The 26855-nt window shown below is 42.8% G+C and overlaps 1 protein-coding gene across 4 annotated transcripts in view; it reads right to left on the bottom strand.

The window, feature by feature from the left end:
- LOC138285437 (neurabin-2-like) overlaps positions 1–26855 on the bottom strand; it is a 464888-nt gene that overhangs the window by 266241 nt on the left and 171792 nt on the right. For all 4 annotated transcript variants that reach the window (XM_069225350.1, XM_069225348.1, XM_069225349.1 and 1 more), the window contains exons 6-8: positions 14016–14153; positions 11080–11133; positions 4742–4971 (exon numbers count right to left, since the gene is read on the bottom strand). In XM_069225350.1, coding sequence (XP_069081451.1) covers positions 4742–4971; positions 11080–11133; positions 14016–14153 — 422 coding nt within the window. The remainder of the gene's footprint in view (positions 1–4741; positions 4972–11079; positions 11134–14015; positions 14154–26855) is intronic.

Here is a 26855-nt window from a genome sequence, read left to right on the forward strand (position 1 = left end):
GTTGAAAAAGTAATCAAAAGTCTTTCACCTAAGTAGGTGCAGCAAGTGCTGTGTATCTCTGGACACGTGTTTCTAGGTTTAGCCCGGTATCAGCAGAGAGCAGCCAAGTATGTGGGGTTGCTTGAAATGCCGCCAAAAGTCTTCTCAGGTTTATGTACCACTCACTGGCGCACAGGTGCCTCACCAGAGCTCGTCAGCTCGTTAGCTCAAGGGAGCAGTCATTGGACAAAAAGAAAAAAGGGAGCACACTGCCTCACACTCCAGCAAAAAGTTAGCCCCAATGCATCATGGTAAATGCAGTCACTTCGTTTTGTGTTGAAAAAGTAATCAAAAGTCTTTTACCTAAGTAGGTGCAGCAAGTGCTGTGTATCTCTGGACACGTGTTTCTAGGTTTAGCCCGTCATCAGCAGAGAGCAGCCAAGTATGTGGGGTTGCTTGAAATGCCGCCAAAAGTATTCTCAGGTTTATGTACCACTCACTGGCGCACAGGTGCCTCACCAGAGCTCGTCAGCTCGTTAGCTCAAGGGAGCAGTCATTGGACATAAAGAAAAAAGGAAGCACACTGCCTCACACTCCAGCAAAAAGTTAGCCCCAATGCATCATGGTAAATGCAGTCACTTTGTTGGGGTTGGACTTTGTTGCTGGAGTGTAGGCAGTGTGCTCCCTTTCTTTGTAATTTTGTCTTTGGACCGCTCCCTTGAGCCACGGCTGACGAGCCTTGGGAGGCACCTGTGCGCCATGAGAGGTACATAAACCTGAGAAAACATTTGGCGGCATTTCAAGCAAGCCCCTATACCATGCTGCTCCCTGCTGATGATGGGCTAAACCCAGAAACACGTGTACAGGGATAAACAGCACTTGCTGCGCCTACAGAGGTGAAAGACTATTACTTTCGGAATGGACTACGAATTTGACTGCATTTACCATGATGCATTGGGGTTGGACTTTGTTGCTGGAGTGTAGGCAGTGTGCTCCCTTTCTTTGTAATTTTGTCTTTGGACGGCTCCCTTGAGCCACGGCTGACGAGCCTTGGGAGGCACCTGTGCGCCATGAGAGGTACATAAACCTGAGAAAACATTTGGCGGCATTTCAAGCAAGCCCCTATACCGTGCTGCTCCCTGCTGATGATGGGCTAAACCCAGAAACACGTGTACAGGGATAAACAGCACTTGCTGCGCCTACAGAGGTGAAAGACTTTATTACTTTCGGAATGGACTACGAATTCGACTGCATTTACCATGATGCATTGGGGTTGGACTTTGTTGCTGGAGTGTAGGCAGTGTGCTCCCTTTCTTTGTAATTTTGTCTTTGGACGGCTCCCTTGAGCCACGGCGGACGAGCCTTGGGAGGCACCTGTGCGCCATGAGAGGTACATAAACCTGAGAAAACATTTGGCGGCATTTCAAGCAAGCCCCTATACCATGCTGCTCCCTGCTGATGATGGGCTAAACCCAGAAACACGTGTACAGGGATAAACAGCACTTGCTGCGCCTACAGAGGTGAAAGACTTTATTACTTTCGGAATGGACTACGAATTCGACTGCATTTACCATGATGCATTGGGGTTGGACTTTGTTGCTGGAGTGTAGGCAGTGTGCTCCCTTTCTTTGTAATTTTGTCTTTGGACGGCTCCCTTGAGCCACGGCTGACGAGCCTTGGGAGGCACCTGTGCGCCATGAGAGGTACATAAACCTGAGAAAACATTTGGCGGCATTTCAAGCAAGCCCCTATACCATGCTGCTCCCTGCTGATGATGGGCTAAACCCAGAAACACGTGTACAGGGATAAACAGCACTTGCTGCGCCTACAGAGGTGAAAGACTTTATTACTTTCGGAATGGACTACGAATTCGACTGCATTTACCATGATGCATTGGGGTTGGACTTGGTTGCTGGAGTGTAGGCAGTGTGCTCCCTTTCTTTGTAACCTGCTGATAAGAAGTAGTGTCTACTGGTGGTGAGGGGCATATGCACGGTAAAGATCAGATTCATTTGAGGGAATAGGATCAGGGTCGTAGGCATCCCATGGGTCGGTGTTTTCAAAAGCACCCCGTAAGCCCCCTAAAGTTTCCTTTTGGGGTGCTTATGAGAGGAAGGTGTGGCAATGATACGACCTGTGCCTTCTTAGATCTGGAGCTTAGCATCCATTTTCTCCAGAATCGGCTTGGCTGGAGGACTGGCCCGAGTCTCTGGCTTCTGAGATTTTCTGTCCTGAAGGTTTTGATGCCAAAGTCTTGTGCTTTGGAAGCTTTGTCGGTGCCGATGTCGAGGCTAGCAGCTTGGTGCTGGGGTTTGGATTGGCACTGATATCTCAGTCAGAGGTTGCTGAGGTCAAAGCTGATTATGGGGATTCTGGCTTGGTGGTCATTTTTGGTGCCGAAACAGTCTTGGTAGGTGTGGTGGCCGAAACAGTCTTTCAATACCGACCATCGCCAGATGGCAGTGATTGACTGGTAACCTCTATGATGGGCTGTAAGCCCTTTTATGAGGATTTGTGCGGGACAGCAGGAGCCACAGTACTCACGTGCAGGGCAGAGGAAAGTTATTGGCTTTCGATGTCGAACTCAATGACCTACTCTGAGCTGTCCTGGATGGAAATGGCTTCCTCCTCCTGCGCTGGTTCCTCCTGAGCAAGTTTCTTTCATAGAGGTCCGCGGTGTAATCCAGCGTCTTCTGAGCCATTTCCAGCAGACAAGCTCATGGATCCCTAAGGGTCTATTTTGATCAGAAAAACTCGTAGGCGTCAGTCGGCCTCGCTGTGGTCTGGAGAGAGACAGAGATTGCACACGATATGTTGGTCAGTTTGAGGGATCTTGGCTTTGCACCGAGGGCAGAAGTGGAATGGGCTGCATTCCATCAGCAAACCATTCCTGTCGGTGCTGGAGCCACATGGAAGGAAGGGCTGAAGCAGGACCTGGTGCCCCGATTTGCAGTCAGAGCCTGAACCGACACAAGCGATGAGAGCGCTAAGATAGGAGAAGCGCAAACAACAACAATACCGTCAGAACAGAAAGGAAAGATTGAGAGAACCAAATGTAGTTGAAAGACAGAGCGGAGGCACACACACACACACACACTGGAACCAGACGGTGGAGAGAAAACAAGGAGTTGATACTCATGCACAATATTATCGCCAGAAAGAGTCACTGGATCTTGTGACTTAAAATACTTCTTTGAAGAAAAACAAGTTGCACCACTCTGGACCCAACACTAGATGGAAGGATTATGCAGAGCATGTGTGTCTGTAGATACACATGCCATGGAAAATAATATTTAAGAAGTGCTCTGGGGTCCCTGCATGTGGGCGAGACTATTCAATTCTTATGACTACTGATGAGGATTCCCTAGAAGAGAACTATCATCGACATTTGCCTATTCGTAAATACCACATACGGTATCAATGGAACCAGAGGAAAAATGCATACAACGACCATGACCAGTCGATCCACAGGGTTATCTCTAGGAACCTAGTTTGTAGATATTTGGAGACACAACTTTGGCGTTTCTTGTTGCATTGCAAACAGATTCACATATGGAGTCCTCAAATGACTTACACTGCAGAATGTTAATTCCTATTCCGGGACCTCTGATGTATGATTAGAAGATTTGCATAGTTGCTGCCCAGCCCAGGGAGGTATTCTGCAAGTTAAGTGGACTTGATGAGCTTTACCCCATGTCCAAAATTGGGATATTACATTTAAAAGCTGTGCGGAATGTGCCTTCCACTGCTTTTGAACCTAGTAAAGTAATGGTCATATTGTCTGCTCTAAACAGTACTACATTGTAATTCAATTTTTTTAAACATCTGTAGGGCTAACTGAACCGCTTTTAACTCTAGTAGAATGATGTGACTGTCTCTGGTCATATGTCCACTGACCGTGTATTGTTACGTCTAGCATCTGCAGGCAGACTGTGTGAGTGAAACATCTGTGGTGATGATCACTTGAGGCTGTGTGTCTAAAAATAATCTGCCCTTCAATAAGTTTGTGCTATTCCTCCATTGCAATTTATGATTAACCGTGGACTTGACCACCAACAGCTCTTTCAATGCAGTCACCGATGACCATTGTCAAGATGGAAATTCCTGTAGTAAGCACATATGTGAGCATGCATTTGGTGATAAAGCAACAGCTGACACCACCATTCCCAACACCTTTATGAGCTTCCTCAGAGGAAGAGGTGTCTGATGAAGGGGAAGCACCTTTACAAATGATTACACACTCATGACTTAGAGAGAATTCAGTGGAGCCTCTAGAAAGCTCTGAAACTGCAGTGGGTTTAAGTAGGATTTCTCTGCATTGTGAACAATGTAAATTGTTTGGCAAGTGTTGTAAGCCATTTGCAGAGTTGTCATCTTTACTAATAATTATCTGTAAACATACAGTTGTTCCTGCTGCCACTACAGACATTTTCTCAATGGGTGAGGAAGGAAAATGAGTTTCCAAGGCAGATATACTTCTGATACCTATTTGAGCACTGAGCAGAGCTATTTGGAATGGGTGTACGTACAAAGATTTCTTGCCCTCAAAAATGTTAAATCTTCACCATTGATTCTCCTACCTCTTTTTTTATCGCCCATGTTGAGATTGTGAGGGTTATGAAAACCCAACAAACAAAATGTGAGCAATTTAGGACATGCTTCAAATAAAAATCTCTTGTAGAACAATTTAAAACTATTAATCACATAAAGAGAATACAATTTCCGAGGCGGATATTAACTAAAAACAAATTACAAATCTTACCTTTGCTGAAAATCTTTAAGCAATTTCTTGGCTTTGTTGTACTTCTTTTCAAGTGCATCATATTGCTCCTGGGTTTCCTTTAAATGTTCATTTACAGTTTTGCACAGGCTTTGTGCCTCTAGCCAATAAGTCTCTAATTTTCCAATTTTGTCTTTGTTCTCTTCAACCGCTTGGAGAAGCTGCAATCTGTTTGACTCCCAGCTAATTTTTTCGGACTCAGTGGCCTTCAACTGAAAAAACAAAACAATATATTGATACATCAATGATTGGATTTATAAATATTTTTGCACTTGCCAATACTACTAGTTGGTGAACCATCTTGGTGTAAATGGTATAAGGCAGATGGCTAAGTTACCTACCGAGCGTTCTCTTAATTTGTTCTTTTCTTCCTGCAACCATGTATATTTTAATAGACCTTCAGTTACGGTTTAGGAACCATGTTTTCAAAAGGTTCACTTCTGAAGATAGTAGCACGTCTACACCATTACACTAGCTTGAATCACAAATTATTGTTGCTCTTGTAATTGAGATATTAAACCACATGTGCACAGAACCTGGGAAAAAACAGGGATGTATGATTCTAAATATAAAATAATATAAAATAAAGTAATCTCATCTAAAGAACAGATAATTTGACCACAATGATAAACTCTTCTACTGAAACAAAGGAGTTACTGGAAAGTGTTGTGGTGAAAGAGGAAGCAGAGTAAAAGATTAAACCTGCAGTTCAAGGGAGAGCAACAACCTCCAATCAGACTTTTACTGATGTTCAGCATTACTTCCTTCTGATATTCTAATGAGTTTTACTGCCTCAAAGCCAAGACCTTATAGGGGTAGCAAAATGTCTGCCAGAGATAAGCAAGAAAGGAAGGCCAATTTGCAAGTCCTCAAAATACAAATGGTGCTGTTACTGTAAAAGGTTGCAAGATGATTAACTCAGATGTTAAATTAATAGGGGTGACAATGGAGATTCTTTGCTGCACACCAAGTCATGGTTCTAAATGGGTACAAAGAGGAAATTAAAAGTTAACTTATGCTTCCTGTGGGAAAGAAAACCAAACAATGCAAGCCTTTTAAACTCTGAATATATTAAATAGGAGGGATGTTTAAACTAAAGAGTTGAAGGCAATCAACAACATTAAAGAGGAGGGTATACGCCCAGGGGCTGTTAAGCAAAAGATGGGTTAATCCTCTCACAGCACAAGCAACACCCTAGGTTCCATATAAAGGGAAGTCAAATGGATAAGAATGTAGGAGTCTTTTGTATCCTTCATAACACTGGAGTATTAAAAAAAAATGTTGACAGTTACAACATGTTTGAATATATGTAAAGGAATTACCCTACTATCACCAACTCAAGTGTATGTCTATAATTTGAATCTCTGTATGACAAACATAGTCCAGTAATGGAACCATTACTTATAACATTTTGTTTGCAGATGTATTGTTGAAGATCAAATGCTTTGCATTCTTCTGTCATCAAGTGGTGGGTTTGGAATACCACAGCTTGTTTTAAGGTGGAGCATAGCAGCGCGCAAGCACTGCTTTTCTGACGTATTGGTATCTATGTGGGCTTTTAACCACGCCCACCTCACGCCAATTACTTTCACGTGTCCATGGGCTTGCATGTCAAATATCCCTTGCTATCACTGGTAAATGCTTTACATTTGTCCCACATTGGGGCGGTTTTGCTACTGCCTTGGGGACCGACCCTGTTACATAGATAATTATACGTTTGCCAATATGTTTGACTGCATGCAAACTTCTTTTTCCTTCTGTGTCTTTCAGTCGGGCTCATGCGCACGGCGGTTTTGGCACTTTGAATTGACTTGTTTAGGTCAACTGTTTTACTTTACATTTTCAATTTATGTGGCAAGAAAAGTTCAGTTAGGAATTTACAATGCTACTAGCTCTAACCAGAGTAAACGCGAGACCCACTGCATTGCAATGCTTGGATTATCACACAATCAGTTCTCCAACTTTTTATTTTAATTAAACAACCGTCCAGAGATGCGAGAGGCTGAAGGGGAAGAGACAAGATTGCCTGTTTTCTAATTCCATGATTGGGGAGGCAAGGGAGAGAAGAAACAAGCCACCTCTCAAGGGTGCCTGGGTCCTGAAAAAAATGTAAACATGTAGTTGGTGAAATGGAGCATTTAAGAGCTCCTTGAGAGTCAGTAGATGGCTTGAAATGGAGTCATTTGAGGTTTCAGAGTCACAAATATTTATTTTTCTTGAGCTGTAAATATAACTTTCCCATTCGCAGCACTTTCAGTCTGAGGCTGGAACTTTGTAGCACTATAATGCAGCTGTACTATTCCTCAGAGCTCCAAGTAGCATTCAATTCCGTGGCTATGTGGTTAAGCACAAAGACTTTGACAGAGAATTAATCAAATGAGTTTTCATAACTTAAACAGGCACATTTCCCTCTGATTCCTTTAACTTGCTTATACTTTTCATTACAGGTGTACGTTACATTTTGAATTGTATTTACCCTAAGACGAAAGGCAAACAAAATAATTGCAGAATACTGTTTTTTTTTTTTTTTACCCAAGTCCCCAGTCCATCGCTCTCAAAGTTCCATAATTTTGTTATGCACATTGGCCGCAGGCAGGGTTATCACACGTCAGAACTCATGTGGCAATTTCTGGGTGGGTGTGCTTTGGAGCTCCAACCCTCACACCTGCCTCCTTTGCAGACTTCTCTAGTTTTCTAGGTCCAAGCGTGAGAAACTCCAGTGTTTAGCTTTGCATTCTGGCACTTGTATTCCCCAAATGGCACAAACAGAACAACCAATGCCAGAACGCAGAGTTTAAAAATTAGACTGGTCTCTGTTATTTAGGGAATCCCCGCTGCCTTTAGTATCATGCTTAGGCTTCATCAACTGCTGAGTTGCAACTCCCTCACTTCCAACAAAATGGCATTCCGCAATGATTGTTCCTTTTGGCAGCTGACAAAGCTCTTCAACATTACAGCTAAGCCAGCACTTTTGAGAGGCAGGGGACAGCGCTAGAAAGAGATGTTTAGGGAAGCTCAAAGACACCATGCTGTCCGCGTTCTCCTCCCCTTAAGGTTGTGTGACGTTTATAACTGCTACTGCTGTTAAATGAGTATGATGTGCTAAACAAATGTTATATACAAATAAGAATATACCTTGCGCTAAGCAGTTACTTCTATCTATCCCTTTCATTCTAGGGTCTACACAGGGACACACTGTATTTTTAAACCCCTTAGTTGTTGGGCCTCCCCCCCCCCCCCACCCAGTGCTGATCCCTTTTTTGGCTATTTAGGATAGTTTGCACATAAGACCCCATACCCTTTTTGTCCACATAAGCTGTCCACGCTAAATTTGCATCCTTTTTTCCAACATCCTAGGAAATCTAAAGGTACAGAGTTTGTGGGTTTCCCTAGAGGAGACTGAGAAATTAGCCAAAAAACAGCTAAAATATGGGGGTTTTGGGAAAAAATGGGGAAAAAAGTGCTACAGAAGAAAGCATCTGTTTTTTCCCTGCAAATGGGATCAGCAAAGGGTTTGTGGTGATAAAATCACCATCTTCTATGCTTTGAGGAACGGAAAGACAAATCAGAAAAACACATTTTTCAACACAGTTTTGGCATTTTACTGTGAGATACCCAATTTTAAGGTTGGGCGTGCAAACGCTTTGACCTGTTATAAGTAATGTGGGCATTTAAACACGCCCACCCATCACTTTCACTCGCTCGTGGGCTTGCCTCTGAAAAATCCTTTATCATCACTGGTAAATGCTTTACGTTTGTCCTTCCTTGCTGCGGTTTTGGGAACGCCTTGCAGACGGCCCCGTTACATGGATAATTGCACGACTGCCCAGAGGTTTGACTGACAGCAAATTTATTTATTTTTATTTTTGTGTCGCTCCTTCACGCTCACGCTGGCAATGACGCTTTAAATCGGCTTATGTCAACTGTTTTACCTTTCATTTTCTATTTATGTGACAAGAAAAGTTCAGTTAGGAATTTACAATGCTAATAGCTCTAACCAGAGCAAACGCAAGACCCACTGCATTGCAAATGCTTGTTCTTCAAAGTCTTTGTTTCAGAGTTAAGGGTGTGCAGAATGAATGACCTATAATCTGTGTTTGTGCGTGAAAATGGTAGTGAATTAAGTGCCCACTACTTATTTCCAACCAATGGGGAAGTGGTATTGGCCACATGTAACTCTACAACACCACAAGAATCAAACAGGGTTACAGGTGACAGTTTTTAGTTTGTGCCACTTGCTGTAGACCCCATGAAATGCACAGACTGTAAAGAAGCACCCGTCCATTTCTAAGGCTATGGGTTAAGGAAAGTTGTAGTGGTGGCAGTAAATAAACCTTTCAACACAATCTGACTCAATTGAGCTACCTTGTTTGCATGGATAGCAACACAATGTTTTGAGAAGGTATACACTCAGTGCTTAATTTGAGGTGGTGTTGCAGGTGGGGGGGGGGGGGGGGGGGGTTTGGGGGCTGGCAGTATATTGTGGGGACTGGTACTTGTTTTTCCTCATTTTCCACTTGCCCCCAGTAGTGGTATTAACTACTATATGTATATGCTCACCCTGTTCATGGATATTGCCTACAACAAGTGTATCTATTCTGTGCATGAGTATATTTCCTTGTCACGTGTATGGTTGGTTTCCTGTGCAATGTTGTGTTCCACTGTTGCCTTCATTGTCTGTCTGTTTTATACCCTGCAGGCCACCTCAAGGTAGTTCCTTGGCAAGGTAGGCCATTTGCTTTATTGCTGTATTCCTTATACCTGTTACCAACGGAGTAGTGTCTTCTCAACTCCTAATATGAGTCTTAGGGATCTGATGCCCTGATGAATGCCCCGAGACCTTCCTAGGCTCACTACTGAGGGCAGAAACATGTTGGCTATCACTCTTTAAATAGGTGACCCTGTGAGTCCTTGTTCTCACAGATGCGTCCCACTCTACGCTTTTAACCACACCAAACAGACCCCATCATTAAAATTGTAACTTTACACAGGTGGCTGTTTAGGTGTTTTTATTCCCTAGATTAGCTGGATCCCGATTTTTCCAGACCTAGAATTTATTTACGCACTCCCTCCTGTTCTTTTAACAGTGAGGTTGAGTGCGCCCAGGTGGCACTGCCCTACCTGGGTGGGGCTAGGTGGTCAAATGATTAAGCATGACGACACTATATAGTGTGTGAGACCACCTAGTCCATAAAGGAAATTCCCCCTTTTTCCTCTTTATGCTCACCAATCTCATACTGACCTTTTTTCTCCAACAGAGGACCAGAGGAACCAAGGGCACAATTGGTACCCTTGGTGTCCACCCCTTGGTGTATAAGAGAACCCCGTACTTCTTAGTGTGATTTTTACTTGTTTTTCCTCTTCAGACTTTGACCCAGAGCAAGAGCAAGAAAAACAAAAGACTGAGAAAGAAGAAAGAGAAAAAGAGGGATAAAGAAAAGCATGGATGAAAAAATCCTGAAAGAGTGAAATAAAGGGACAGGCAGTGGCTGGTGGTGGATGGAAGGGGCATGCAATGAAGTTCAGACTATGTAGCCTTGATATTCGGCATCCCTGACATTACATAGCAAGAGGCGCTGAGCCTCAGCACTTATTTCTTTACAAATTATGTATTGTCTACACTTATTGAGCCGAAAAGGGACTGTGCACATGTCTCAAAAGAGAATATTTCCCATAAAAACTATAGTAGCTCTCCTTGTGTTTAGTGCAGCCATAACATTTACATACATCGCATAATCCAAAGGACAATCCTGACCTTGAAATAAGTTTGCCCAGATGTGATGGTGTACAGGATACTAACTGTTTTGACTTCTGAATGTCTTTGCTCTGTCAGTTAAATACTAAATCAGCTTAGATCGTGCACACATATATCTAACACACAGAGACAGCTAAAATAAAAAATAAAAAAGTAGGATTTGGGGAAGCTATTATGAGACAATGGCTTCAATTTTTACAAGACATTAATTAAAAGAATGTACTTCAAGCTGGACATCACAGGTAACATCCAACCGATCAGCATTTTTGATAGCTGCATAAATAAAAGCACCCTAAATAGCAAAAGCTAATAACATTAAATATATACCTCTTTGAGAAAAGCTTAGAGTTCAATTAATGCCCCTAAATCGAGGCGCGACGCCACACATTTAGCTATTAGAGATGCAATGTTGGTTAAAGACAATCTCTATCAAAATGTTCTGCAGCAACATTCAACATGGATGATGCTCCCTGCCCCCTCTTTACGAATATATTCAATACTTAAGTTAAACCATCCAAGCCTGATGACATTATAACAAACACAAAAATTACAAAACAGAACTTACTCTCTCCTTCAACTGGTTCACTTCTGCTACAGTTACAGCATGCTTAAGCTGAAGCTAAAAATGAAGAACATATAATTAAAAAGCTGGCTTTTCATATAAAAATTCATATAAATGAATCAGTTGCATATGACACAGATTTTAACCAACCACAGTACTTTCTGGTTAATCCATAGGGTTACACAATTATCTGCAGCATGTACCTCACTCTCACTGGTCCATGTTAGTGGTTTCTGTGTAATATGTGTAAAATGAGTTATAACAGTCTGTTAATAGGCAGGCTCAATCAACAATAAAGCATGAGTATGAACACAATAAATACCAACCAAACAAATATCTTATTTAGTTAAGTGGGCAATAAACACAGCAACATAAAGTCTACTTTTAAATAAATCAATTTACAATACTCATTTAGTGTACAAAATACCATTAAAGCTACTTAAAAATGTTTTTCCCTGAGTGTTATGTCATGAAACCTGGGAAACAACCATAACTAAAAATATCCTCTTGGGATAAATTCAAACATGTATTTTCATTCTGAATTAAAAACTAGTGGCTGAGGGACAGAGGGAGAGAATACTTCCGGGCTAGCAATTGAATCAATGTCTAAACCCGAGTGCCCTATACTTCAATTGGGAATCTGCTGCTTTGATCAAGTCCCTCTTAAAAAGGTGCTGGTTTACAACAATAAAGAAGAGGCAGAAACTACTCTCCCATTTTTAGAGCTGTCTGATAATGCAGGTCGTATCAAAGGAGAGAAGAATGAGCTTGAGGATGTGCCTTTTACAAACAGCCTGGTCTGGTGAGCCACCAGAAGTATTCCAATGGCGCCGTCAGAAGCCCATACAAACAAACGTTTAAGACAGCAAAAGGATTTTGTTTTGAGAAACACGGCTGAGATAGTAGCTTCTATGAGCCCTAAGTTGTAAATAATCTTTAGTGACTTAAAGCTATTCTCAATTTCACACAGCTGAGAAAACTGGACCCAAAATTTCTACCTCAGCACAAAGAGAAAAGTGATTAGAGGACAAAATACTTGTTATTCAGCACTTTCTCTCCAAGAGGTCCTGCAAACGTGCACCAGGAGGAACATCTACAGCTGGTGAATGGCCTGAAAACATGGGAACAGAGGGTGGGGACCCTGGCCCAGGTGAGCATTGCTGACAATTAAGTGACCAGCTCAATGCATCTTTTATCCACAAATGAAATCAAGCGCCACACAACTAACTCTAGCTGCCTTTGGTGTCATACTCATACTCAACAACCAGAGGAGTCACAGCCTCGGAGACATCAGCTGAATTAGGAAACTGAATATACAGGGACATACAGGAAGAAAGTTCTTGAAGCTAAAATGAAGTCTGTGTACATACATGAGTGGCAAAGAATATTATATTCACTGGCCAAATGCATTTGATGAAACCAGTTATGCACAGCACAAGTCAAAGGGATGCAAAACTACTGAAACAAAGAAGATAATGAACAATTTCTAGAAAAAGTAAACTGAAAAAAACAGAGGCATGCCAAAAACAGGAAGAACAAGCTGAAAGCAGAGTTGTGCCACTCCGGTAATGGGCAGAATAATTAGTGTGCTGAGTATGACCCTTTGGTCACCTAAGGATTAAAGACATGGTTCAGGTATGCAGACACTTCGACTGGCTTTCCTTAAATTCCTTCAAAGACAAAGCGTCTTTTGGGAAAGCCTTTTTAACCCTTTGCTTGAGGCAGTAGGCAATCACATTCAGTTGGGAATGACAGAAAGCTTCGATCCATGTTTTGGCAAAATTCTCTTCATGTTGCAATAAACTTAGTATATTAATTAATAACGTGAAAGTTATTGTGAGACATTCTATAGCTGAGTGGTCCCCAACCCTTTCCTGTAATAAAAGCTGCTTAAGTTAAATGAAAATCATCTTGTGTTACTAATAATATTGGTATTGCCATAGAGACAGCATCAGAAAAGAATACATTAGTGGCCACTCAATGTAAGGTCATCAGCAATGATTACTTCAGTGCCTCAGGCAGGATTTCCAGGAATAATGTGAAAAAAAGGACAACTGTAGCTGAAATACCACTCGAAGCAATATAATATGAATAATAAAGCCTACCATGTCACAAGACGGATCATTTAAATATTAAGTATATTTTGTAAACTAAACCAATTTCTCCAAACGTCAGTATCGGTTCTGAAAATACACATTTTTTATTTAACATATGCTGGTCAATTTTGATATACATATAGTAACTCGACTAAGTAAAAGCTTCTAATTTAGTAGACCAGGTTGCACAGAGGAGAGCTACTTACAGGTAACTGGAGAGCTACCAGTAGCTCACGGGCTACTCGCTTGAGAAGCCTGCTATAATTGGTTGGTTTTAAAAAAGCAGTACTGTATAAAAATATTGAATAAATAAAGCTCCAAACCTGTTCTAGTTTAATTTAAAAAGCAAGTGGAGAAACAAGTAAGCACATCAAGAATTAAACATTAAGAAAGCTGCTCATACAGATAAATAACATCTATTTCTCTCTACCTTCAGAGGAACTTTTTTTTGTTGCTAAGTGAAGGTCTGTCAAAGGAGATAAATATGTTTTGACAAAGAAAACCAGTTGGAATGGACCACTGTGCAAAACAGTACATCCATGCTTGCATTTGGCTAGGAAATAGCTTATGCACTGAACCACTCAACCAACACGAACACTTTTGCCAGAAACTGTATGCTCAGCCAACATCACTATGGGCTGAGCTCTTACTAGCCGATTCCTTATGGTGCTTGCCAACTACAAAGTATAATTACTTATTACCACCACTATGAATTAAATAAAATATGGAATAAAGGTCCAGGGAGGGAGAAGTGCGATGGGTTTGTTTATTTTAACATTAGGAGAGAGTTCTTTTGTGAAAGATGCCACTTGACGAATTTGTTCTTGTAAAAAAATAAATTACCTCTTTAAATTTGAGAGCAAAGTGGGCAGAGTCCATATCCTGTGGCATTTGCAGGTCTTCATTTTCAGAAAGATAAAACACTTCAACTGAGTTTTCACCATTTTCAAGTGGATCCTCATCATCATCGAAATCATCATCCTAATAAATATATTAAAACCACTTTTAAAAAATCAGAAACACAAACATGTCATGGAAACAGGCACTAAACACCACAAAATGGTGCTTTATTGCTCAGCGATTTGCACAGGAATTAAGAATGCATGCATTTTATCCAACAGTTGGACTTTTTCAGGAAAAAAAACAAATTGCTTGCAGTTTTTGCTGTATATACATGGAGAAGATTTGAATTTTAGGTGGTGGATCTGCTGATCCTCTCTTCGAGTCTTGGATCTTTGACATCAATTTATCTCTTTACAAATTCACATGTTATTCCCAGACTCTAAACTCTGGAGAGGTTACTAACCTTACAAGCTCTGTAATTTCCGGTTTTAGTATATCCACAAATAAGAAATATTTCTTAGTGCAAGCACATGACATAACAAAAGAGGTGTCCACAAACAGGTGGTATTGTGCAGTTCCGCGCAGACTGCGTCTAACTGAGCCACATATAAGTGCTCACTTCAGTTTCTTTTTGGCCTCTGTACACACCATAGGATGCCTGGCCTGTGTGTCATTACCTGTGCCCCAGTCCTCTGACCAGACCTTTCGTGTCAGGGTCCAGCTCTATAGAGAGAAAGAGAGAGTGTGAGTGTGCGTCTCCCTCTCTCCCCAAGACCTTCTGCTTCTCTCTCATTTTCCTGCTCTCTCTCCCTCATGGTTCACCACTTTCTCTGCCTCTTTGCCTTCTGACCTCCTTTCTTGATTTCTGGGTTTTTCCCCTTTTCTTTTTCTTTTAATCTCTGCTGCTTTCTTGAACACTTCTCATCCTTTCCTTTTTCTGTGCCTCACTCATTCTCTATCACACATTCATTGCCGCTTTTCTGTGCATTTCTCATTCATTCTTTGTCACTTATTGTGCATTTCTCACCCTCTCTCCAATACTTTTCGGTGCTCTTCTCACTTTCTCTGCATTTAGCATTTTTTCCCATTCATTCTTTTCCAATCTTCTGTACTTTCCCTTTCATCCTTTAATGTTTTCCCCCGCCTTCTTCACAAAATCTTTACCACCTTTTGGCCTCATTTAGTCTCAGCCCTTTTTTTCATGTTTCACACTCAAGTGCCCTTACCTCCTCTTTCTCCCTCCTTTTTAGGTCGAGCCCAGGCAGCGTGCATGTGCTGTCCCGCGACGTGCTGTAATCTACTTCTGTGGGCTTTAACCAAGCCCATTACTTTAATTCATTCCTTGGCCTGCCTTTCAAAATTCCTTTGGTTTGTTAGGCAAATGCTTTAGGTTTGCCCTACCCTGAGGCTGTTTTGTTACTGCCTTGGAGACGGACCGTGTTACATGGATATATCGGACACATAACTTAGTGCCGGCGCACTACTTTTTTCTTTTCCCTCTCCAGTTCGCACTTGTGGCGGTATGTTCTTTCTTGCTCTGGCATCACGCTGTTTCTCTGCCGTGTCTGCGCCCGACAAAGGCTGCACGCTGGAGGGGGGATTCTTTATTTATTTATACAGCACAGCATGACTGGAAGATTGGAGCACTTTACACGAGCACCGGTTAAATTTGCAGCCCCATTCCTAAATTCTTCCCAAGTTTAGCAGTTGAAAAATATACAAACTGGTGCCTTTTAAATAGAAAAAAACACAAGGGAAACCCTCAACGTGGCTCTCCCCCACAGTGGGACAGCTGATACTACAGTATTCAATGCACTCTGGAAACTAGCCTCATAATGCTTTGCGGAGCATTCCTTTTACAACAAATTGTTTGCCCATATCTCAGCCTGTGATGGTCCCAGTACGATGGGGCTACTACCAAAATGTTCAGCACTATGTGCTCTTTCCGCCCAGCTCATCACCAGGATCTCCACACTAGGTTGGGAGACCCAAAAGTCATAATCTCTCCCACCAAGCTTTTGCTTTACAGCTGGGAGTAGTTTGTGTTCCAAGGGCCTTGTTTGTAATAATATTTTATCAGGCAAGTTAGGCCTGAAAATGTGCAATGCACTAGGCCCTCTAGGGGCTGAATATATGCTTACACTGCAGTGTTCTCTGCCTTTCTCTTTTCATGTGGTTATGCCCGGCTAGGGTCAGACTATATGGTTACATGACAATGTTTCTTCCAAATGCTATTTTTTTTTGTGGTGTCCTCTAGGGGATGTTCTGACCATTACAGTCTAATACCAAGTGTATGAAGGAATGCACAGTTTATTTCTAATAAAGTTTTAATGTGTTGGATGGCTAAATACTTGTAAGGTCCCAAAAGGAAGAACTATTGGTTATGTCAATGCTTGTTCCTACTGTGCTCTCCTTCGTGCCCTTCTCGCCCAGCGACGGCTATTCTGCCTCCTCTCCAGCACCTTCCTATTGCTTGCTTAGCCCAACCCACTGCCCTAATACTCCTCCCCCGCTCAAACTTAATGTTTGCCACAGTACAGATTGCATTTAGCGCACCAGCAGCACAATGTCCGCATCTGTCCGTGCCTACCTGCGCCCACTGCCAGGACCCTTGGTCATCTTCCTGCACACCACCGCCACCCCTCCGCTTCCCCCTCACCCTGGGCGCACTTCACAGTGCAGCTGCACCCAAAGGTGCCTTCTCCTGCTTCACCTGCCACTTCTACTGCACTCTCACTTCACTCCCACACACAACACATCTCATTCTCCTTGGCGATCTCAAGTTCCATGTGGAGGACCTCACTGAGCCCAACTCAGCTGACCTCAAGGAGGACCTGACAATCCTCAAACTCGCTCAGCAAATGGAAGGCCCTACCGACTTGCCAGACACTTACCAAACCCCATCGGCACCAGCTTCAGCGAAACGACAGTGAAAAGGCCCATACCTATCACCTGATCCAACCACATCCTCATTCATTTCAGCACTGGAAAAATGCCAGAACCAAACATAACAATATGATTGGAACAAGATCTCTGAAGAATTCTGGACTTCAGAGCTCCCACACCATTGACTATAAAGACTTAACGGCGACTTCCTCAGATCCATCCCCAACTTGAACACCTAGATCACCTCCTGCACAGATATCATGACGCCTCTCAAGACCACCATCAGAACCAGACCACAAGCAAGCTGGTACACAAAATAGCTCAAACTCACCAAGCTCCACTGCAAGCAGCTAGAATGCAGATGGAAACCAAGCCAACAGGAGAAAAGAACTATAGATCAGCCCTTAAACAATTCTACCACCAACAAATCAGTGCCACCAAATGATTCCCCTTCACAGAGTGTGCCGAAAACAGCACCAACCACGTAAAAGAAATCTTTGCCACTGTGAACGATTTCACTTTTCCAGTAGCATGCTTCCTTAAGCAGCAGGAACCCCAGCACCAAAGAAAACTTCGAACCCCAACAGGACCCTTCCACCCTCGCAGCCGTCCTACCCATTACTTACAATGCCCAGAGGACCACCATGAGCACCTGGCTCTCCATCACCATTCAAGAAACTGCAGCAACCATGCCCACCATACACTCCAGAGCACCATCGGACCCTTGCCATCATCACATACGCACTAAAGGACTGGACCCCACCATCCCAGCCTTCACCTCGATCCTTAACTTGATCAGCACAGCCACTGCCTGGGTCGGTTTTTCACCACAGTTTTTTCTTTCCTAACGAAAAAAAACCTCAATGAACTCTAAAACACTAGCCTCTACTGGCCCATCTCCCTGCTACTGTTTCCAGCAAGTCAAGGAGAAAAACATGAATAAACATTTAGCCATCCATCTCAACAACAACCATGACACCACCAAGTCCGGCTACAGAGCCAACCACAGCACACACTGATAGCACCTTCATCGCCACCATAGATGACATACAAATGATCAACAGAGGAGAAACAGATGCTCTCATCCTCCAGGATCTATCCACCACCGTCAAAACACCCTAGCCTCATTTAACACCTACACAATGCTGGTAATCCGGGACCAGAACTCCACTAGATCTTCTCATTCCTCACAGGACGCACCTAGTCAGTCAGCCTGACTCCGTTTGGCCACCACCAAACTCATCTGCAGAATTACACAAGGATCCTTGCTCAGTACCATGCTATTCAGTGCTGCAGGGCCCCACCCACCAGCATCATTCACACCCACAGAATCAACTTTAGATCCTATGCACACAACACCCATCTCATCCTTTTACTCTCAGAGGGAACATCAAACAACTAAACTAACTTCTCCACCTGCTTGTCCTAAGTCGCCAGATGGCTGAAATCCAACTGCCTCAACACAGACAGGATGGAAGAAGACATCTTCTCTAAAGACACCTCACTATGGGACTCCATGTGTAGGCCTGTTGATTTTGAACCCACACCCAACATAACCACCCACGCGAAGAACATTAGAATAATAGTCGCCAGCTAACTCACTAGGACAGGCCAAGTGAACGCAGTCTCCACCTCCTGTTTCCACACACTTAGTTGCTCAAGAGGAATTTCAAGTGGCTCTCCTTCAACACCATCAAACCTGTCACCCAGGCCCTCAACACAAGCAAGATGAACTATGGCAACGCAGTCTATGTAGCTATCAATGCACAACTGACCAAAAGACTAAAGATCATACGGAATTCAGGTGCCAGCAGCACTTCAAAGACCTCTACTGGGTCCACAGCCACAAACAGGTGCTCTTCAAACTTCTCACGCAATGTATACAAATCTGTGCACAACACGGGCCCCACCTACCTCAACAATTACATTAAATTCCACATAACTATCAGATACTCCCCCTCAACCAGACTCCCAATCGCACACATCTCCTGCATACGGAGAATCAGATTCAGCAGCAGGACCTTCTACTATCTCTCTCCCAAAGCCTGGAATGATTTACACATCAGAACAGCCACAGCAGGTTCTCGAATTTCACAGAAAAGAGAAGACACGGTTCTTCATCTAGTCTAAACCCTGGCTTCGGCCGACACCGAGCCTGCTTTTTAGCATCAGGATACTCTTCCGGGTGTGTCATGTGCTCTACAAATACACACAACGTAACTGTATAACAATGTACTGAATACAATACTTCTGACCATTCCAATTCTTCAGATAAGACTATCACAGTATGTTTTATCCTGTAGTTATATACTTTAATTGTTAGGTACTAGGGTTCCTTATTTAACCATGTGGTGCTCACAGTGGCCTAGTGTCTGCAAGGTGAGTTTCCCAAGCATTTATGCAGTTTCTTTAAAGACTTCAGTGATCTTTACTGAGCAGTCTATCATATCTTTAAATCAACCAGTGGACTGCAATTCATGTCTTGGCCAAACCAATTTTCAAAGCTGGAAATGTTTTACCTATCTTAGGTTTATTACTTTTAGTATAAGATATAGGCAGCAGTCCTAACAGACATGTTTAGCTTTGGTTGTCCTATGTGGATTGTTGTAGTGTGTGTTTGTTACCGACCAGAAATTCTGGATTGCACAACACTGGCAAATCATTTATATGAAATCTGTCACGCCAACGGTATACTGGCGATAGGAGAGTGTCCTGAGAAAAGTTTGCTGAGTTTACATCATGTTAAATAGGTATTGTGTAGAAAGCTGGATTGGAAATGTTTGAATTGGACATTATGCAATACTCTTAACCCAATGGCATGCTTTTCCCATTCATTCTCAATAAGTGGTTCATTTCTGTCAGCCAACATTTTTGTGTGCCACTGCAAAGTTCTCATCTTTTTCCTGCCTCAGTACCCTGTAAATGTGGCTAGTAGCCTTTAAGATCCTGTCAATGTTAGCATTATTGCTATAGCCTGTGTGGTTTCAGGTTCCTCAGAAAAAGTGCTGCAGTTTCTTCTTGCAATTCGGTCTTAATTAGCATTCTGCAGGAATTGACCTTGGCCTATCCAAAACCATTCTTGTGACATAAGACAGACTCTAACATTAAGGTTCTCCTCCAACAGGATGTCATCACAAGACTAGAGAGGCTGGAACCCAAGAGATTGAGGGAGTAATAATCTTGGAGGCACATGTGGAGCAGCAATCATCAAGGACATCTTCCTTCAGGTGTTTGAAGAACTTAAAGAAATAATCACTGTGGTCAAAAAATGACCTTCAGCATGACCTATGTGTCAAATAGAGATATCAATGATCTGGGAGAGAGGATTGCCGAAGCCACAACACCAAACGACAGGCACTTGAAGGAGTGTGAAGTCTTTCAGCAGTAGATCCATCAACGTGAGGACCTGCACACCCTGTTCCAAGAAATTAGCAAGGACCTCAAAAATAGATTTCACATTCGAGGCATCCTTAGCAGTGTACTAGATGTCGATCTGCCAAAATACCTCACAGATCTCTTCAAAGCTATTCAACAAAAATGGAAAGCGATCCAACTGCCAAGGAACGAGCCCATAGGGTGGCACACCCTACACAAGACCGAGGAGTGGCTATTGGATGGTCCACATCCACCAAAACGCAGATAGAGAAACCATCAGAAACATAAACCAATACATCCAAAGCAAAGCAGGAGACTCCTTCACTTTCAATCGCTCACAACTCCTCCCTTCCAGGAACTTTCGGCAGTGACACTGGTGAAGAGAAGATTATTTAAATCCATCACAGATTTCCTCATCTCTAAAAAACATAAAATACAAATGTGGACAACCCTTTAGCATCATTTTCACGTGGGAGGCCTATTTCGGGGCCACAGGCTCTTTGGGAGGCCAAGCAGAACCTGCGTCTCCCACCAGAAGTAGTGGAGGAACAACCCCTGCTAATAGGAATAAGTTGCAGCCCCATAGAATGGAGTTGCAAACGGTTACAAAATGATCCACGGGAGGCCAGCCAAGTGCAATGAAGATTAAAATGAGCAGGACCAGACTCTTGGGGCACATTCGAAGAATCAGCAATGATGACAGTAAGGGAGATGATCTGAATTAGGTGCCCAAATGCAGCCAGGAATTTTTTCAATGTAGAGATTTAATTGGGTACCCCCGGGTAGCCAGGATGTATTACCTCTATCAGGAGCAGGCAGAGAACTTGGGTGAGTGTCCGAAGATCTTGTGAGGTGTCAACTTCGTCAATACCCCCTTCACAATGTGTTTAAAAAGGATTTCTTCATAAATCACCTATAGACCACACTTACCAACATTGTCCTGGAAGGTTGTTCACTGGTGTTATATCTTATTTTATGCTAATATTACTTATCTGTTGGATTTGCTTGGGTGGAGGGGATACAGGAAAACACACCACTCAACTCCAAGGCATATCTCACCCATTCAGGTAAGGGGCAGGTAACCACTCTGTCCCATATGGGTACATCACAATGGATAGTAGGGTAACAGCACTGAAATTGTTGACATTCAATGACAGAGCTAATTGAGCACTCCAAACAGCTTAGCACATTGGGGCAGAAGCTGATATTTGCTTTTTTGCTGAAGACCCACCTCCTCTGGGGAGACTGTGGGAGCCTGTCTTCCATCAACTATACTATGCGATCGTTGTATCCAAAGGAGTAGGAGTAGCAATACTCATTAGCCACCGCAGTATCTTCAAGAAGCAAAATTATGAAGCTAATCAGCACAGGTGATGGGTGGTGGTAAACGCTCTCTGGGAGGGAACTTGATTACCTTGGGGGCTGTACATGACCCCAAGTTAGAACAGGAATACTAATAAAGTATAATAAGATAAAAAGGAATAACCTGAATTTGACCAAACACTATGCCAGAAAGCAAAAAACCTATTTGGTCAGCATTTTACAAACTTGATTTGAAATCCGTGCTAAAGGTTTGGCAGCACTGATACCCTCCTTTCAGATGGATGACTACAGCCAAGGAAACCTTCTAGAATTGTGCGTAAAGGACCACCACACCTTGATTATGAAAACTATTCATTCCTCACTTAATGAAAGTTGGTCAGATTGCTCAGATACTGAAAAATTCTCATGCAGACCCAGACAATCTACACAACCTGAGACCAATTTCTAAATAACCATTCATAGGAAAAAGCGTAGAAAAAGTTATCTATATTCAACTAACATCTCAGTAAAATATCTTCAGAATGTAAAGGATTAGGTATTAACTGCAGTCCTCGACTAAGTACTACAATTACTAGATGGTAAAGATGTTTGCTTGCTGGTTCAGCTAGATTTATAAAATGCATTCCATACCGATTACCATTGCACTGTAGTAAATAGCTTCAACACCTGAATGGGAATAGATGGTATAGTCTTAAAATGGTTCAAATCCTCACTCACGTCTAGATCTCAATTTGTGAAAATAGGAACTTTTATATCACAGGCTCATCAACGTGCCTGCAGTTTACTTCACAGATTATCTTCCTTTTTGTTTAATTTGTTCATTGAGCCCCTAGGTTAAAAACATATCCAAGTGCAAACGATACATGAGAGAACTGCTGGAAAATGATACACTGGATGAACACAATCTCTCTCAAACTTAAACCCAGTAAAGCAGAGTTCCTTCTTCTGAACACAATAGCAACCACACAGCCTGTCGAGGACTGGCTTTGTACCCTGACACACTTAGGATTCACCCCAACTTTGGTCCTCTGATTAAAATCTCCGTGATTAATGGTATATCAAAATATGCCCATGTCTGCATGTATTGAAATTAAGTATGTTTGACCAGTGACTTTGTGTTTCATCACTGTGCATATTAGTTGTTCAATGTTCACTGGAAGCACATTACATTGTGTATTCAGTTTAGCTGCCTACTGGCTTTAACGTGGCGTTATACATTACATTTTCTATTCAGTTTAGCTGCCTATTGGCTTTAGACATTGCATTTGAGACATTGTAGATAAGCGTGTTTTTCCACATGGTAAACTAAGCATGTGTTTTTCGTATTTTTTCTTACCGAACACGATAGCATGATAAGGAAGCGCATATTTTGTGTTTTTCGGCCTTGGGAGAGACAGCCTTGAAAACTTGGCCAACGTCCGATGTTGTTTCTTCCAACTCTGACCTACAGTAGCCAGTAGTGAGGGTGAATTTTCCGAGACTTCAGTCAGGAGTGGACGTCAACTGCCTGACCTGTCCCGTGAGGGTGGAAAATCTCTTTCTCGCAGTTGAACAGGGGTCATCAATTTGCTGCCATGAGAAAGATGACGAGCAGTGATAGGCCCTATGGTGATGAATTTTGACTTTTATTCTTTGCTTGACAGTTATGCTATAATATAATCGCATATATTTGCTCTGTACATTGCAGTTGAGAATCACTTTGATATATTTTCCTTTCGATGCGGAGACTATTTTTAAACGTGTGCCTCCAACCTACTAATCTCCTCTCTCAGGTACCTCGTGGTGAAGTAATACTAAATGTCTTCTTTAAACTAAGTGCATTCCAGAGATTTTTGTCAGCTTGGTCATTAGTGAAAGCAAAACACTGCACAAATCTCCAACCTGGCGAAAACAGCATTATTCCAGCTCCACCTTTTCTGCCAGAAGATTTTAGATCCTCCATACAGTGATTGGACAACACATACCGGATGAGAAAAATGTGTTACTTGTGTGCTTACCTGAAATGCTCTATGTTCACTCAGTGTCAACTTACATACAGCAGCGCAGCTTGTCAAAGGACAAAGTAAATGCAGCATATGACCATTAAATTTAAGAGACCTGAACTAGTTGAAACTGTAGACCACAATCCAATTCAAATCAGTCTGCTTTTCACACAAAGCCATTTACTTAGGACATGTCACATACCTCAAAAGGCAAACTGAAGACATATTTTGAGATACAAATTGCGTCTAATGCTCGAGACCTGCAAAGCAGGCAGTAAAAAAAGGCAGTAAAAAAGGCTGAACCAAGTCTTTTAGAATCTGGCTGCCAAATTCTGGATTATGTCTTAACTCGGGATACAAGAACAAACAAATCCCTCAACTCTTTCAGGAAAAAACCTAAAGACTACCTATCCAAAAAGTATGTGAGACTAAATGAACTGCTCTTAACACTTCTTCGGACTATCTTTCTCATTTTCCTTCCTCTACTTCTTTGACTTGCTTTTATATTCCAGTACAGTCAGCTAACTCAAGCTTGTTCTCCACTGTATATCCTTTTATATGCAGTGTTCTGTCACCATGTAATGGGTATGCCCAGCTGTGAATCCTGTGATCTTTGTCACTAAAACCAAGATGCGCCCTACTCTAAAGGTCCAAACGGGCAGAAACTACTATGGGGTTGCTTCTGTTCTGGCTTGGGGAAGGACCTGGACCAAAACTTCAGGCAGGACGGTTCCAATTGGAACAGGACCCCTGCTGATCTGCATATGGCTGGTTCCTTTCTGAGGTGGCATGGCAAGCAAAAAAAAAAAACAATGGTCCAGAATTCGACCTGAGTAATTTTAAGTGGCTCAGTTAACCCAAGCATTCCATCTATCACTTTTGTTGTCGTGCATGCGGAAAGTACTGTGCAACATAACTATGGCTAATGAACAAGTTACCTTCGGGATGCTCTTTCCTGTACACTATCTAGCCACAGATACATCAGCTTTTGAATATTCACTAGGCGTCAGACTGGATCCGAAAACATTTTAGCAGTACCTTTGCACACCAGTAGGTAGAGCCATGTAGCTCTCCCCTGAAGGCGTTCGGTCCATAAAATAACATGCATGCAGTGTCACTTTCGCAAGCTGACGTCAGCTGCTTTCAAAAGTGCCCGCCTCCCCAGGCGCAAAGCCTCAAGAGTAAACTGGTGTCAGAAGTGTGCAGATTCCTTGACTTGGGATTTTCTAAATTAATTGAGTCCAATCAGAGAACGAGGAGGGTGAGAGGGACTGGGAGGAATTTATGGCAAGATAGAATGTCTACCAGAAAGAGTACACTGAAAGTAAGTAACCTGTTCTTCTGATAAAGATTTCTAGCCCCAGATTCCTCATCTTTTGAGTTGCTACCAAGGCAGTAACTATTTGGACGCTGGTCTGTGGAAGGACTCAAACCAGAAAGCCCTGCAGGACTGAGCGGGCAAAATGCCACTCTCAGCAAACCTATCTGTCCAGACAATAGTGCTTCATGAACGTATAGCAGGACACCCATGCAGCCATTTGGCAAAGGGCAGGTTTGCTAACGCAGTGGTATCTTCAGCCCCAGTATAAGGAGCATGCAATCCTTCCCGAACCTTTTTTTTCCAAAGCATTGTAGATCTCAATGCAGAGAATGATCCAGCAGGAGATGATCCTCTTCTCCACAGCCTTGCCTTTTTTGCTCTGCATAACCCCATAAAACAACATAAAAGCTTAGAGCTCTCTTGGAGTCCAAACCGAGGAGTCTCTTCTCCTCCTTACAGGGATGAGAAGGAGCACAGAACACTGCAAGATGATGTTTTGATCGATGGAAGCATGCCTCAGCTTTCTGGGAAGATAGACGCACGTACACAAAACCAGCTTGTCTGGAGAGGTGGTGGTTTACGGAGCGCTGACTCCCAGAGCTTGAAGCCTACTCACACAATGTGCTGATGTTATGCAGGTTAGGAACAACAGTCTTTAGGGTAAGAAGCTGCAAGGAACAGCTATGAAGTCATTCAAAGGAAGCGAACATCACAAATGTGAGGACCAAGTTAAGGTCCTACTGAAGCACAACAATGGGAGAAGGAGGTAACAAATATTGTAAAGCTTTCAACAACTGGAGACTTAAACAGTGAAGGAAAACAAGGCAAACGCAAAAAAAAAGCTTACAGAGCAGAAAGATACCCTTGATCTGTGCCAGGGCAAAGCATTGCTGTACTAGGGAAAAACAATAACAAAACATCAGCTAACTTTGCCTGGAAGGGATCTAACTGACAAGCAGCGCAGCAAGCCACAAATATGTCCCAATGACAGACATATACAGTGTGATGGTAAAAATAGTTTCCTTATTAAACATGCTTTTGTTCCTTTCAGAAGAGGAAAGAGGGAGCAGGTCTAAAATAGGACAAATGCCTAAGTCCTTCTTGAGCACCACAAAATAGCAGAAATGACAACCATACCCCCACTTCTGTCTCCAGCACCCTCTCTTTCACCCCTTTGGGCAAAAGGGCTAGCACTCCGTCCCGCAAGAAATGGTCCTGCACCAGTCGTTGGGGGATGCTGGAAGTTGTGGTGGCTAGAGCAAGAAATTTAGGGTAGATTTCCTGCCGAACAATGTGCAGGACCCACCTGTCTGATGCTATTGCCTACCACCCCAGCAAGAGTCATCTGATTCGGTCTTCCATCAGGTGCTATGCTCTGCTAAGAGCATGCTAAAGAGGTTTAGTGGGGGTAGTGGACGACGAAATGCTGGGCACCTTAATAAGGGTGGATTGGCTAGTGTAAGGGGGCACCTCTGCCGAAGCCGTGAAAGAAGTGATAAGTTAATTGCAGTGGGCGATTTGAGGCAGACAAGCCCAGGGAGTGTGCTGTGATCCTGCTCTCCTTGAACCGCTCAAGAGCGAAGTCTAACTTTGGCTCAAACAGGTGAGTCCCATCGAACGACGTGTCCATGAAGGACATCTGGACATCACCCAAAGACCAGTGGACAGCAGTCAAGGGTAGCTGCAAATGCAGAGAATGGTGCCAATAGCCCACCTGATTAATGCAATCGGTGGTGTCCTAGCCGCAACAAATTGTGAACTTTGCAGTGTCACAACCATCTTGTATAGCCTAGATGAGGCCGAAGATCTTCAAGAACATCTGGGAGGACTTTAGCCACTGAATTCAAAAGCGCATGGGAATGGCACAATGCTTCTTGACCACTGGCAGTATTCCAGATCGACGCCTGTTGGCTCAATGGGGAAGAGTACAGCTTAGGTTTACTCTTTGACTTA

Source organism: Pleurodeles waltl, chromosome 3_1 (assembly GCF_031143425.1).
Source record: "Pleurodeles waltl isolate 20211129_DDA chromosome 3_1, aPleWal1.hap1.20221129, whole genome shotgun sequence".
Classification (NCBI taxonomy): Eukaryota; Metazoa; Chordata; class Amphibia; order Caudata; family Salamandridae; genus Pleurodeles; species Pleurodeles waltl.